The 12,638-nt window shown below is 44.7% G+C and overlaps 1 protein-coding gene across 2 annotated transcripts in view; it reads left to right on the top strand.

The window, feature by feature from the left end:
- Nucleotides 1-12,262, top strand: part of LOC137423958 (uncharacterized) — a 38,538-nt gene extending 26,276 nt beyond the window's left edge. For both annotated transcript variants that reach the window (XM_068111482.2, XM_068111479.2), the window contains one exon: nt 9,834-12,262. In XM_068111482.2, the coding sequence (XP_067967583.1) occupies nt 9,834-9,910 (77 nt within the window). In that variant the 3' untranslated portion in view covers nt 9,911-12,262. The remainder of the gene's footprint in view (nt 1-9,833) is intronic.
- The last annotated feature ends 376 nt before the right edge of the window (nt 12,263-12,638 follow it).

The following is a 12,638-nucleotide window of genomic DNA, read 5'->3' as shown; positions in this document are numbered from 1 at the left end:
TGCCATTCTTGTGAAACACCAGGATAACAGCTTAGAGTTGGGTCGGAAATCGAAATGACAGCTCTGAGCCACCTTGCCAACCCTTGTTCTTGGATGCATCCCTATAAAACCACCATAACACATGACATTGGATTAATCTATCACCTATGTACTGTTGCAGAAATGTAAAAACAAGTGTTTCAAAAAGGCTCCTGGTGCAACAATTCTTAAGCCATTTGGGTGACACAAAAGGATAAGGCTGGACCAATATCAGGAATAGTTAGGCGTTATGAAAGGTAACATGAAGAATATATTTCTTTTTGAATACTATAAAGAGCAATTAGATCTGTGAAGACCGTTGAGACCAGGCCATATTGACACCTTCAAAGCCATGTGCATGTAACATGATGTAGTACTAGAGCAGCAGCTTATTCATCTTTTTTCTCTAACAGCCACATTTATTTCACGTTCTTGTGGGGATGACTGGGGGAGGTTTCTGCTGCCTGACAAACACACAGTTCACAGACATGGGTGAAAACATAACATCCGCAAAGGTAATTAAGCACTTCACATGCGTTGAGGGAGGCAGATTGACTCATTTGCAGCATCAAGCTTTACCACCCCTTAGACTGAAAACTCATGAGATGGGGTTGTGGCTCATCAAAACAATATCTTGTTAATGAAAGTTTAAAAATAATTTTGCATTTGCATATGAGCAATATTGATATGGAATGCACCCAATATCATGTCAACAGCTCTATAAGTAAGGAGGCAGTTCAGGGAGACTATTCTGAATTGATTAAATGAACAGTGTTATACTGGAAAGCTTGCACACACACACACACACACACACACACACACACTCACACTCACTCACACTCACACTCACACACACACACATTCACACACACACACACACACACACACACACACACACACACACACACACACACACACACACACACATGCATTCACACACACACACACGTACACACATACATACATACACACACACACACACACACACACACACACACACACATTCACACACACATGCACATACAAGGAAAAGACATTAATTTTGTCAAAAAAAGGAAAAGACAGCATTGCTGATTGAGATATCAGTACCCAGCGATTTTGGCCTAAACAATGCAGAAATCAAGAAAATGACAAAATACCAAGACCTCAAAATGAGGTGAAGAGATCTTGGAAGCTGAGGAGCATCGAAATTGTACGGAGCAACAGGAATGATGATGAAGAAGAAGCCATCTCGATGTACATAAGTAGGCCGTCTGTCTGGGTAGGAGCGTTTGCATGTTCCCACAATGGGTGTGGCTTTGTGCTAATTAATTCTAGGGCTTAAAGATTAATTGCCCAGTGTGAAATTTGCCTCCTGTGGTCTTCCCTTCGGTTTTATTACATACGACCAGCCAGGAAATCAAGGGCTCAGTAAAACAACTATCGCACTGTAATGGGACTCATTCGCTCACAGCGCCGCCAGCACCGACATAAACAGCATTTGCCGATTGGCAAGGAATCCCCAACGTCATCTGAACATTCCTGAACGACGACTGGACTCCGCCCCCCCCCCCCCCCCTTTTATCATACCTTTGTTTGTATACGTGTCTGAGTGGAGACGTCTCAAATTAGGAAATAGTTTTTACCTCACATTCATTTTATTTGGTTTACCATTACTTTTAATAAATTCCATATTTGTTAAATTCTACTTTTCTTGTCCTGGTTCGTTTCTTTGTTTTGTGGGTTCGGAATAATCCCGTGTGTTCCCGATCAGACAAGACTTCGAACCTTCCCGTGCGAGCCAGAAATAATCCCACCAAGTTCGAAATATGCCTCGGAGTTAAAGCTCATTCCGGTCATTCGTCCTCTTGGGGTCTTAACCCTGGGGACACGACAGTATTTTTGCATCGTATCATTTTGTACACATATGATGGGGCAGCCAACTTTTTTCCAGTCCCATCCCAAAATATGGAGTACTGCCGTACTCCACGATATATGTATATGTTGTTTACCAACTGTGGTTCAGGGCCATGAGGTGGCTCCTTGGACCCTCTTCCTGACCTCCGGGTGTGAGGCCGCCAGCAATGGATAACTGTGGCCCGGCGGGTTGTTGATCAACCGCAGACGCCGATTGCAATTACCAAACTGAGCAGGGTTCTTGCTCCTTAACTGCCATGTTACCTTACCGGTGATTTGGTGATCCCAATTGGAGAACCGCGGCTTCAACGTCCACCCGTCTACTTAACATGTATGGCCAAGCGAACCGTGGATGAACGTTGGCTATTGGTTCGAGCGAATTTGTGGGGTAGAACATCCTGTCTATTTGTATACACTATGTCGAACCAATTAAGGAAAGGACAATTGAGCAGTTTGGAAAGATGCTTCCTATCACTATGGCAAGCATTTATTCACAGTCAAGCAAGGCAATAATCATGAAGCACGTATTTACAAAGCACATAAATCAACCAGCACATGCAGTAATAAAAGACACAAAATAACAGCAATTTTAATCTCTTTGTACTTATTGAGTCTATTCTGCAATCTTGCTTTGGCTATCTACACAGAGCAGGTGTGCCATCAGAACCATTCCGGGGAAACGTATATAGGATGAGAAAAGAGCGAGGCTTGGGTGTGGCCTCTGACTCACCCCATGTGAACAGGTGGGCTCGTACTATCCAAAAGTGGAGAGAAGGAATTGGGAAGGGATGTAAGGCAGAGGTGTGTGTGACGTGTAGTGAGAGGCATAGCGAGTGCATGAGCTTTAGAGAAAAGGTGTGAGGTACGAATTAATGCCCCACCATGACGTGTGAAGAAGCCACTTGTTGATTGCTCTAGTTAATCAGGCTATCTTTTGTGCATCTCAAGTAGACGAATTTGGGGTTCTTAGAGAAAGAAAGAAAGAAAGAAAGAGAAAGAATGCGTATGTAGACAGCTGGCTTTTATGATCGCTTCCATGTTTCTTTATTTATTTTCCATTTGAGGTTCAGTGTGTCTGTCCAGGCCATTACCTGTTTACCATTTGAGCTTTTGTCATTAAATTTTGAACAAACCTTTATTTTATGAGAATATGGAGAAAATAATCAACAAATCAAACTTTTTTTGTTCTGCCTCCGTTGACCAAGTCGTAGGAGGCATTATGTTTTCGGATTGTCCCTCAGTCCGTCCGTGATAGGTTTTCGTTGCTGCAATAACTCAAGGACGGCTCAGGGAACTAAGTCAAACTTGGTACAAATATGTATAATGTAAAGATAAACGAATTAGATTATGGGGTCCAGAGGTCAAAGGTCAGAGGTCCAGTTACGTAAAAATTCTGGAAGTGCGCTAACATGTGATCCAGTGATGGGATTTTGACCAAACTTGCTACAGGTGTATATTATGATGCAAAGATGAACTGATTATATTTTGGCATCAAGAGGTCAAAGGTCATGCCAGGTGAACATGTGATACTTGAGAACAGCTGAAGGTATTTAAATCAAACTTGGTACAAGTATGTATAAGTATGTATAATAATGTGGACGGAGGCATATCGGTCAACGTCACGACGTCGAAGAGTGCCGTTCTGCTTTACCTGTTGTTTTTGTTAAGTGTAGTTCGAGTACAAAGTGGACGCTGTGCATTTTGAGATGTTTTCTAGATTCCACTGTGCTTATGTATTTATGGCTTTCCTTATTTTTGACTTAATCTTAGCTAACAACAATGTTGTTGCTTTACTAATGTCTAAATAACCTGATCATAATCAGGTGACCCAACTTGTTTATTTACAGTATTTAAGCGCAGCAGACCATAAAACATAAAATTTTAGAAAATGGCACAGGGTATCTCTCAGTAAAAGTTGGCCATCATGCTCCAGTACCGTGATCAAATTCCCTTCTCAGAGTTGTCTCTATGATTATCACAACCAGTATAGTATACATCTACAGTCACGTGAAAAAGTAAGTACACCCCATGTAAGGTTTTGACTTTTTCAACATATTTCAACATACAGCTATTTGATCTTCATTTCAACAATATTGATAGATAAAGGTGATATAATATAACAATTATCATGAAACATTTACATTTTGTAGTCAATTGTAAAATTTAAATAAACAAAAATGCAAATTTCGCATGTGGAAAAAGTAAGTACACCCCTACATTTATCACTACTTCAAATACCTAAAATTAGAATCAGGTGCACCAGCTCAGGTGCAAATGATGAGAACATCATTGAGAGGTTCTTGGAGGCACCTGTCTTTTTTTTTTTTTTTTTTTTTTTTGTATACAGAGTCGAGGCTCGTGAAAGAGCTAACATTTATCAAACAAACAAATCAAACAAACAAGCAAACAAAGTATATAAAAAGGGGAGCGGTCGACAAGATGGGGAGAGAAGGGGAGGAAGCACACAAACACAACATTTGAGGGCAGGGACATCGGGAGATGTGTGGGAGGCAGAGGGCCTGGGGGGAGGCAGGATAGGTATAAAACGCAAGGACACCAAGGACTTCCAGGAAAGAAGACAAAAGTCACCTCAAAAAAGTGGATTTGGGGTGAAATTAGCGGGGGTAGAAAGATCAAGGTTTTGGATTGGGGAAGATAAGAGATGGTGGTGAACAGCCGTTTTAAAGACCTGGAGGGAGGAGTGGGATTGAAGAGAGTGAGGGAGTTTGTTCCAGAGGCGGGAGAAAAGAGGAATGAAGGAGTGAAGGTGAGCAGAGAGTCTTGATTTTGGTAGTTTAACCATAAGAGGGTTGCAGGCAGATCTTGTGCGACCTGCAGGAATATTTGGGGGACAGAGCCCAGAGAGAGCTGGGGGAGCAAGGCCGGTGAGGAGTCGGTAGAAGACGGAAAGACCACCAACCTGCCTGCGGTGAGTAAGTGAAAGGCCCTCGGAGATAGCGTCATCGCGGGAGATTCCAATGATTCTGAACGCTTTGGTTTCAACAGCGTGAAGACGAGCTAGGTGTGAGGCAGGAGCACCAGCCCAGAGGGGAGAGCAGTATTCCATTGAGCTGCGGATGAAAGCCTTGTATGTGGTGAGGAGCTCAGGTGTGCCAAGGAAGGACTTCGCACGACGGAGGATGCCCAGTCGGCGACTGGCTTTGGAGGCCAGCTTGGAAATGTGGTTTTCCCAGGAAAGATCATGGCAGATAGTAAGACCCAAAAGCTTGAGTTACAGAACTTCTTGGAGAGGATTATTCAGAAAGTAGATGGGAGGGTTGTCCAGTCGGTCTTTTCGGAGAGACATCGTAAGAGTGTGAGATTTGTCCGGATTGAAAGACATGTTCCACTTGTTTGCCCAGTCTGTGATTTTGTCCAGGACTGCAGAGAGTGAGGAGGCTGCAGGCTGCCGATCTGAGGGATGAGGAATGGAGCGGCAGAGAGTGGAGTCAACAGCAAAGAGATAGAGAGGATTTTCAAGTGAGTCAGAGAGATCATTGATGAAGACCAGAAAAAGCACAGGGCCCAGAACACTGCCTTGGGGAACTCCAGCCTGAACAGGAAGAGGAGATGAGAGAAACCCATTCAGGGCCACACGTTGACTACGACGAGAGAGGAAGTCCGCCAGCCATGCGTGGAAATTTCCATGGATACCAAAGGAGGAGAGTTTGGTGAGCAGAGCGGGGTGCCAGACCGTATCGAAGGCACGTGATATGTCGAGGGAGACAGCTCTAATTTCCTGTTTGGCATTGAGGACCTCCATCCATTGTTGAGACAGCAGAAGCAGCATGTCCAGAGTAGAGTGACCTGGTCTGAAACCAAATTGATGATCAGAGATCAAGCCATTGGAGAAGAGGAAAGATTTCATATCCGAAGCAATGATGGATTCCATGACTTTGCTGATAATTGGGAGAAGGCTGATTGGTCCCTAGTTGCTAGGATCTGTTTTTGCACCTTTTTTGTGCAAAGCGGTGATGTTGGCTGATTTCCAAGCAGATGGCAGTTGACCTTGAGCAAAAGAGAGGGTGAAGAGAACAGAGAGAGGGAGTGAAAGAGCGGAAGAACAGGATTTTAGGACCCGTGGGCTGATGCCGTCAGGTCCAGTTGCAGAATCAGAGTCGAGGGTTGACAGAAACTTTTCCACCTTGTCAGGAGGAAAGGACACGGAGTCCAAGAGCAGCTGGGTACGACTGGGTATGGTGGGTACAGAGAGGGATGGGTTTGGGACACAAGATTTAGAGGCAAACACAGAGTTGAGGCATTCAGCTTTTTCACGTGCGGAGTCAGCTGTGTAGCCGTTTGAGGTAAGGGAGGGGATGGAGGGGGAACAAACACCAGAAACAGATTTGACCAGATGCCACCAGGATTTGGAAGAGGGAGATAGATAAGAGAGTTCGGTCTTGAGATCGGAGAGATATTGTTTCCTGGCTCTCATGAGGGTGGACACACACTTGTTTCGGGCGTTGTGAAAGGAAATGAGATTTCCTTCCGTTGGATTTGCTTTCCAGGAGACGAAGGCAAGTTGTTTCTGGGCAACAGCCTCACCACAAGATTCCGTGTACCATGGATGGGAGAAAGGGCATGAATTAAACCTCAGACATTTAGTTTGGTTTGCTCTTTGTTATTGAACTGTGCGGCGTCACCATGCCTAGATCAAAAAAGCTCTCTGAGGCCTTCAGAAAGAAGGTTATAGATGCCTACGAGTCTGGGAAGGGATTTTAAAAGATCTCCAAACAATTTGAAATGAATAATTCGACTGTCTGGAAGATCATCTACAAGTGGAGAAAATTCCAAACAACTGCCAACTTGTTCAGGCCTGCCCCAGCAAGTTCAGCCCGAGAGCAGACCGCAAGATGCTGAAAGAAGTCTCGAAGAACCCCAGAATGTCATCACGGCACCTACAGGTAGCTGTTGTTGATGTCAAAGTGCACGAGTCTACCATTAGAAAGAGGCTGCACAAATTTTATCTACATGGGAGGTGTGCCAGGAGGAAACCTTTACTGTCCAGAAAGAACATCAGGGCAGAATAAAGTTTGCCAATGAACACCTCGGCAAAGACCAGCACTTCTGGAACAATGTGCTATGGACAGATGAGTCAAAGGTAGAGCTATTTGGCCACAGTACCAGAAGACATGTTTGGCAAAAAACAAAGACAGCATTTGACCACTAGAACCTGATACCAACTATAAAGCATGGTGGTAGAAATATTATGGTTTGGGGCAGCTTTGCTGCATCAGGGCCTAGGCAGCTCACCATCATAGAATCCACTATGAATTCTTCATTGTACCAGAGGGTGCTTGAGGATAATGTGAGGCCATCTGTCGGAAAGTTGAAGCTCAACCGAAGGTGGACCTTGCAACATGACAATGACCCTAAACATACCAGTAAATCCACCAATGAATGGCAGAAAAGAAAGAAATGGAGGGTTCTGGAATGGCCAAGTCAAAGCCCGGATCTAAATCCCATTGAGATGTTGTGGGGAGATTTGAAACGAGCTGTGCATGCAAGAAACCCCTCAAACATCACACAGCTGAAAGAATTCTGCATGGAGGAGTGGGCAAAAATTTCTCCCCGTTGATGTCAGAGACTGGTTGACAGTTATAAGAAACACCTACTTGAGGTTGTTTCTTCCAAAGGGGGCAATACCACCTATTAGAGCCAAGGGTGTACTTACTTTTTCCACATGCGAAATTTGCATTTATGTTTATTTAAATTATACAATGGACTACAAAATGTAAATGTTTCATGATATTTGTTATATTATATCACCTTTATCTATCAATATTGTTGAAATGAAGATCAAATAGCTGTATGTTGAAATATGTTGAAAAATTCAAAACTTTACATGGGGTGTACTTACTTTTTCACGTGACTGTATGTAAAAGAAAGTTTTTGTTTGTTTGTTTGTCTGCGTGCGCTCATCTCTCGAACAGTGAAAGATAGGAAGAAACCTCCAATACAAAAAATGTCGGGACGGGCCCCGGGAGGTTTTAGGCTAGGTGGCGAGGCCGGTCGAGGCCCACCCACCTCGGCCGGGCTGGGCCCATTTCACAATTAAAAGGTGAGCTGAATTATAGTAGTCAATCTTCTACGGCCGCGAGTAAAAGCTGAATTATAGTAGTAAATTCATTCAAAAAGAACCGGAAATGTCGGGACGGGCCCTGGGAAAGTTATAGGCTAGGTGGTGAGGCCCGTCGAGGCCCACCTAAGCCGGGCTGAGCCCATTTCGCAATTAAAAGCTGAGCTGAATTATAGTCGTCAATCTTCTACGACCACGAGTAAAAGCTGAATTATAGTAGTAAATTCTTTCAAAAAGAACCCGGGCAACGCCGGGTGCTTTCGGCTGGTCTTCTATATAAGAGAGATGTTGGTCTGTCTGACTGTCTGACTGTCTGTCTGTATGTCGCTATTTTTCTCAGAGATGGCGGAATGGATCTTCGTCAAACTTTCAGAGGTTTATCAGTGAGTGCCTGGGAGTGTTTTAGGCAAAAAAAAATAAATAATAATAAGAACAAAAAGTTCGTTTTTTGAGATTTCGCTCGATAGTGCCTAAATCGCTCGATAGTGCCTCAGCCTTTTTAAATTACTGACAGTTATATACAAGTATACATTCACAAAAATAAATACAAAACAATCACCAGACATTTGAACACAAATAAACCAAACAATTCCGAAAGTGTACGAAGTTGGTAGTAAGGCTTCTTCTTCTTCCTGATCGGTATCACACTTAACTCAGAAACGTGATGAACGCCACATTCACCAGCATATATTCAATGAAAAGGTGATGAACCCCCTTCTTCTCCTGCCTCCCTCCCTCCCTGAAACCCCCCTCCCCCCATTCCACCCTCCCTCTGCTCCCCCCATTCCCCCCTCCCCCTCCTCCCCCTCCCCCCATCCCCTCCCCCCATCCCCTCCCCTCATCCCTCCCCTCCTCCCCTCCCTCTCCTCCACCCCTCGCCCTCCCCCTCCTCCCCTCCCCCTCCTCCCCTCCCCCTCCCCCTCCCCCGCCCCACCTCCGCCTCCCCCTCCCCCGCCTCCCCCTTCCCGTTCCCCTCCTCCCCCTCCCACTCCTCCTCCCCCTCCTCCATCCTCCTCCCCCTCCCCCTCCCCCCTCCCCATCCCCCCTCACCCTCCCCCTCCCCCTATCCCCCTCTCCCCCTCTCCCCCTTCCTCCTCTCCCCTCATCCCCTCCCCCTCCTCCCCTCCCCCCTCCTCCCCCTCACCCTCCTCCCCCTCCCCCTCCTCCCCCTCACCCTCCTCCTCCCCTTCACCTCCTCCCCCTCCTCCCTCCTCGCCCCTCCCCCCTTCCCACTCCCCCTCCTCCCTCCTCCCCCCTCCCCGAAACCCCCACCCCACCCATTCTCCCCCATTCCCCCCTACCCCTTTCCTCCCTCCCCCCCTTTGCCCCAGCCCCCCTTTGCCCTTCCCCCCCCCATTTGCCCCCTCCCCCCCTTTGCCCTTTCCCCCCATCCTCCCCATCCCCACATACCACCCTTTACCCCCCTTCCCCCTTCCCCCTTCCCCCTTCCCCTCCCTCGCCCGGCAACGCCGGGTACTTCTGCTCGTAGTTTATAAAGGCTTTATTGCTTTCATTACCAACGCACGCCATGAGAATCGCAGAGTTGAAAACACCAAACCACACTTAACTCAAGGTTTTTTTGTCAAAATTTATGAACGCATTCTTGATTATGGAGTCTCCCAACTGCAAGGCTGAAATTATTTATTTATTTAAATTTGCATTGAAATACTCTGTCATGGTGGGGACACAGGGTCGTCACATTAATCATCAGGGCTTGGAAGCTTGTGTTGGAATACCATTTGGTGCGGAAACATTGGTATGCTGACCTTTTACGTTATTAGAGTTTTGTTTTTACAATTTAGCCATTGATGCTGATATGTATGTATTTTTCTGATATCAGGCATGTTTTATGGACAAGACAAGACATCTTATAGTGGCACCTTCCCTGGAAGGCAGGATCCATGCAGTACCGTCTGACGATCTGTCGAATCATCCGTCCGTCACGTGACCAGTGGTTCACGAGGCTCATCGATCGCAGAGGCCCGCCAGATATAAATCCCTGCGTTTTGTTTGCAGCGCAGGTGAAAAATGATGGATGTGTGTGCATCCTTCTTTTCCATTTTGATGCCACGCACAAGATCTCCAACACCGGTGTTTATCTTGGACGGTGCACCGGGCCCTTGCTGCCTAAACATCTGCCAGCATTCCTTGACCACACCCTTTAACCTCCTCTTGCGTCTCCTTTACCCGATAAAGTATCCTTGCCATAGTGCTTTTTCCATGGTTTTTGCAAAATGCTGTTGCTTTTTAGGCCATCGAGCTTGCACAGCCTTTGGCCTCCTTCCTTGGCCAAAATGTGTGGAATGATTTCCTGATGGAGTTTATACAGCATAATGTGTTCAAAACGATGGATATGAGAAGATATTTATAAACTATTTTGTTTACCTTAATGGGCTAATTTGTCCTTGTACCATGTGGTTGTTGAAATGTCAATAATTATTGTGATATTATTTGGTTTGGTAAACCTCACCAATATCGTCGCTTCAAGGTAAAGGTCTCGAAGGTATCAAATCCAATATTGTACTTCCGGACTGCAGACAAGTTATTTGCCACGACTGAACCCCATCTGTGTTTATCACTTCGAGAATGTTCCCACCTGGGTAAGGTCAAAGGTGTTGAGGATTCCATACCCACAATGACGTCGGTCTGCAGAATATGCTCCATTTCAGGCCCATTTGCCTTTCGTCGAATCTGCGTAACTACTGTAGATAGTTTTTGCTCGGCTGGAATGTGACTTTTTTTGTTGTTGGACCAGCTGGAGAATGGAGTGGAATATTGAAGTGGAATTTGAAACACTGCCAACAGGGTAAAGGTAGGCAGGAATGGGCACGGACTGTGAGGAGCAGATGTCCGTGGAGGAAAGGAGTGAGGAAGCGGGGCAGGCATGATAAATAACTATCGGACATGGTGGATAACCATTTGTTTTGATGTGTATTTGTTAATTCCTGAACCACGCGAAGAGAAGACAGGGAATTCCATGACCTTTTTCAGCAATTCCAAATCCATCCACGACTGGATTCCGAGTCGGTGATGCTGTATCGTATATCGAATGGATGTGGCATTTAAGTATTTTGAGTACTTGGCTAATGTAGCATTTACTTGAGGTTATTTAATCATCTAGATCTGTCAAGTCGTGTCCGTCTTCTGGTGACATTCATGATCAGATTTCTCTAAACATCCGTGTCCTGCACCGCTTCCCAAAGCTCTGGCAGAGACGGTTTGGTTGCATCCTCCACCTCGTCCATCAGGCATATACAACATCTGCCTCTTTCTCCTCTTCTCTCAACCACACCCAACATGGTTGATTTTTGCAGACTTTCCTTTTCTGCGAACACGATGTGTCCAAAGTACGGCAGTTTCTGTTTTTACCATCGGCGGTTCTGACGTACATTGTGATCTAATTTATTCAATCACTGATTTGTTTGTTGTTCTTGCAGTTTCAGGAATCTTTGACACCACATTTGCAATCTTCTTCCCGTCTTTATTTTATGCTGTCTATGATTCACATCCATACATTGCAAATGGAAATAGCAGAGCGTTCACCGACCTCCTCTTGATTTGTTTTGACACATCTTTGTTTTTCCAGATCTTTGTCAATCCTGGTTCTACCCAATGATGACCATCTATTAATTTCTCCTCCACATTCTCCACTCACTTAAATCTTAGAACCCAGGAAGGTTAAACTTTCCACTATTTCCACCTGATTGTCTCCCAATCTGAACAGGTCCGTCTTCTCAGTTGACAATATTGAAATATTATTTGGGGTTTAAATCAAGATCAGCTTTTTCACTTTCCTTCTTCACTGTTTGCAGCAGTTTCATCAAGTCCTCTTTACTTTCTGCCAACAGAGTGGTATCGTCAGCGTACGTGAGGTTGTTGGTACTCAAGGTTAGGGTTCTGCAGATCCAAAGAATAATTTGCTTCCTGTCATCTCTTCGGGATCTAAAAGGCTCTGAATGATGAATCTCAATGGTGTCCATCATTAAAAAAAAACATGTGACAACATGCTTGGATCACTTTGAGTAAGCTTGATAAGAGGGTTATATGCGCTACAGTACCTGGATGTAATATGGGGGTCAGGCAGGGGGGTGATTAGGGAGTTCAGAATTTTGATCACATGAGCTGAATGGAAACTGTTTTACAAAATCAAAATGCCAGTTCATGTTTGAGTTTTGACATTACGCTATATTAATAATGTTTATTTTTATGTTGTATCAAGTGGTTTCTCTCTCGACTTTGTATCTTCAGTAATAAAAAGAAAGCACCTGAGACCGACTGCCCCTGCCTCACGACTGCTTGAAGACAAATTGTACACCAGTGGTAAATATAACGAGCACAATGAACTTTTAAAATGTGATAGAAATAAGCACCAAAAGCCGCTCAAAATGAAGCTTTTTTTCAATCAAATAGTTTTTACATTTAATTACTCAAAGCCATCATGCACCCAAATAGCAACGTTCATCAATAACTTCCCAACATTTTGATGCAATTTGCAATCTTTTCTGCCATATGTTGCCAAGTTTGCACCTCATCATACACACTGACCCTCAAATTACAATTCTCACCAACTTTTGCGACTCCTTGGCAATATTGTGATTCAAAATTATTTTACAGGTTGTATGGTCAGTGATAAAACAGAGAAGAA

The sequence above is a fragment of the Myxine glutinosa genome, chromosome 1 (genome assembly GCF_964187855.1).
Source record: "Myxine glutinosa chromosome 1, kmMyxGlut1.1, whole genome shotgun sequence".
NCBI lineage: Eukaryota > Metazoa > Chordata > Myxini > Myxiniformes > Myxinidae > Myxine > Myxine glutinosa.
The sequence above is the reverse complement of the archived record's forward strand: the minus strand, read 5'-3'. Positions and strand labels throughout refer to the sequence as shown.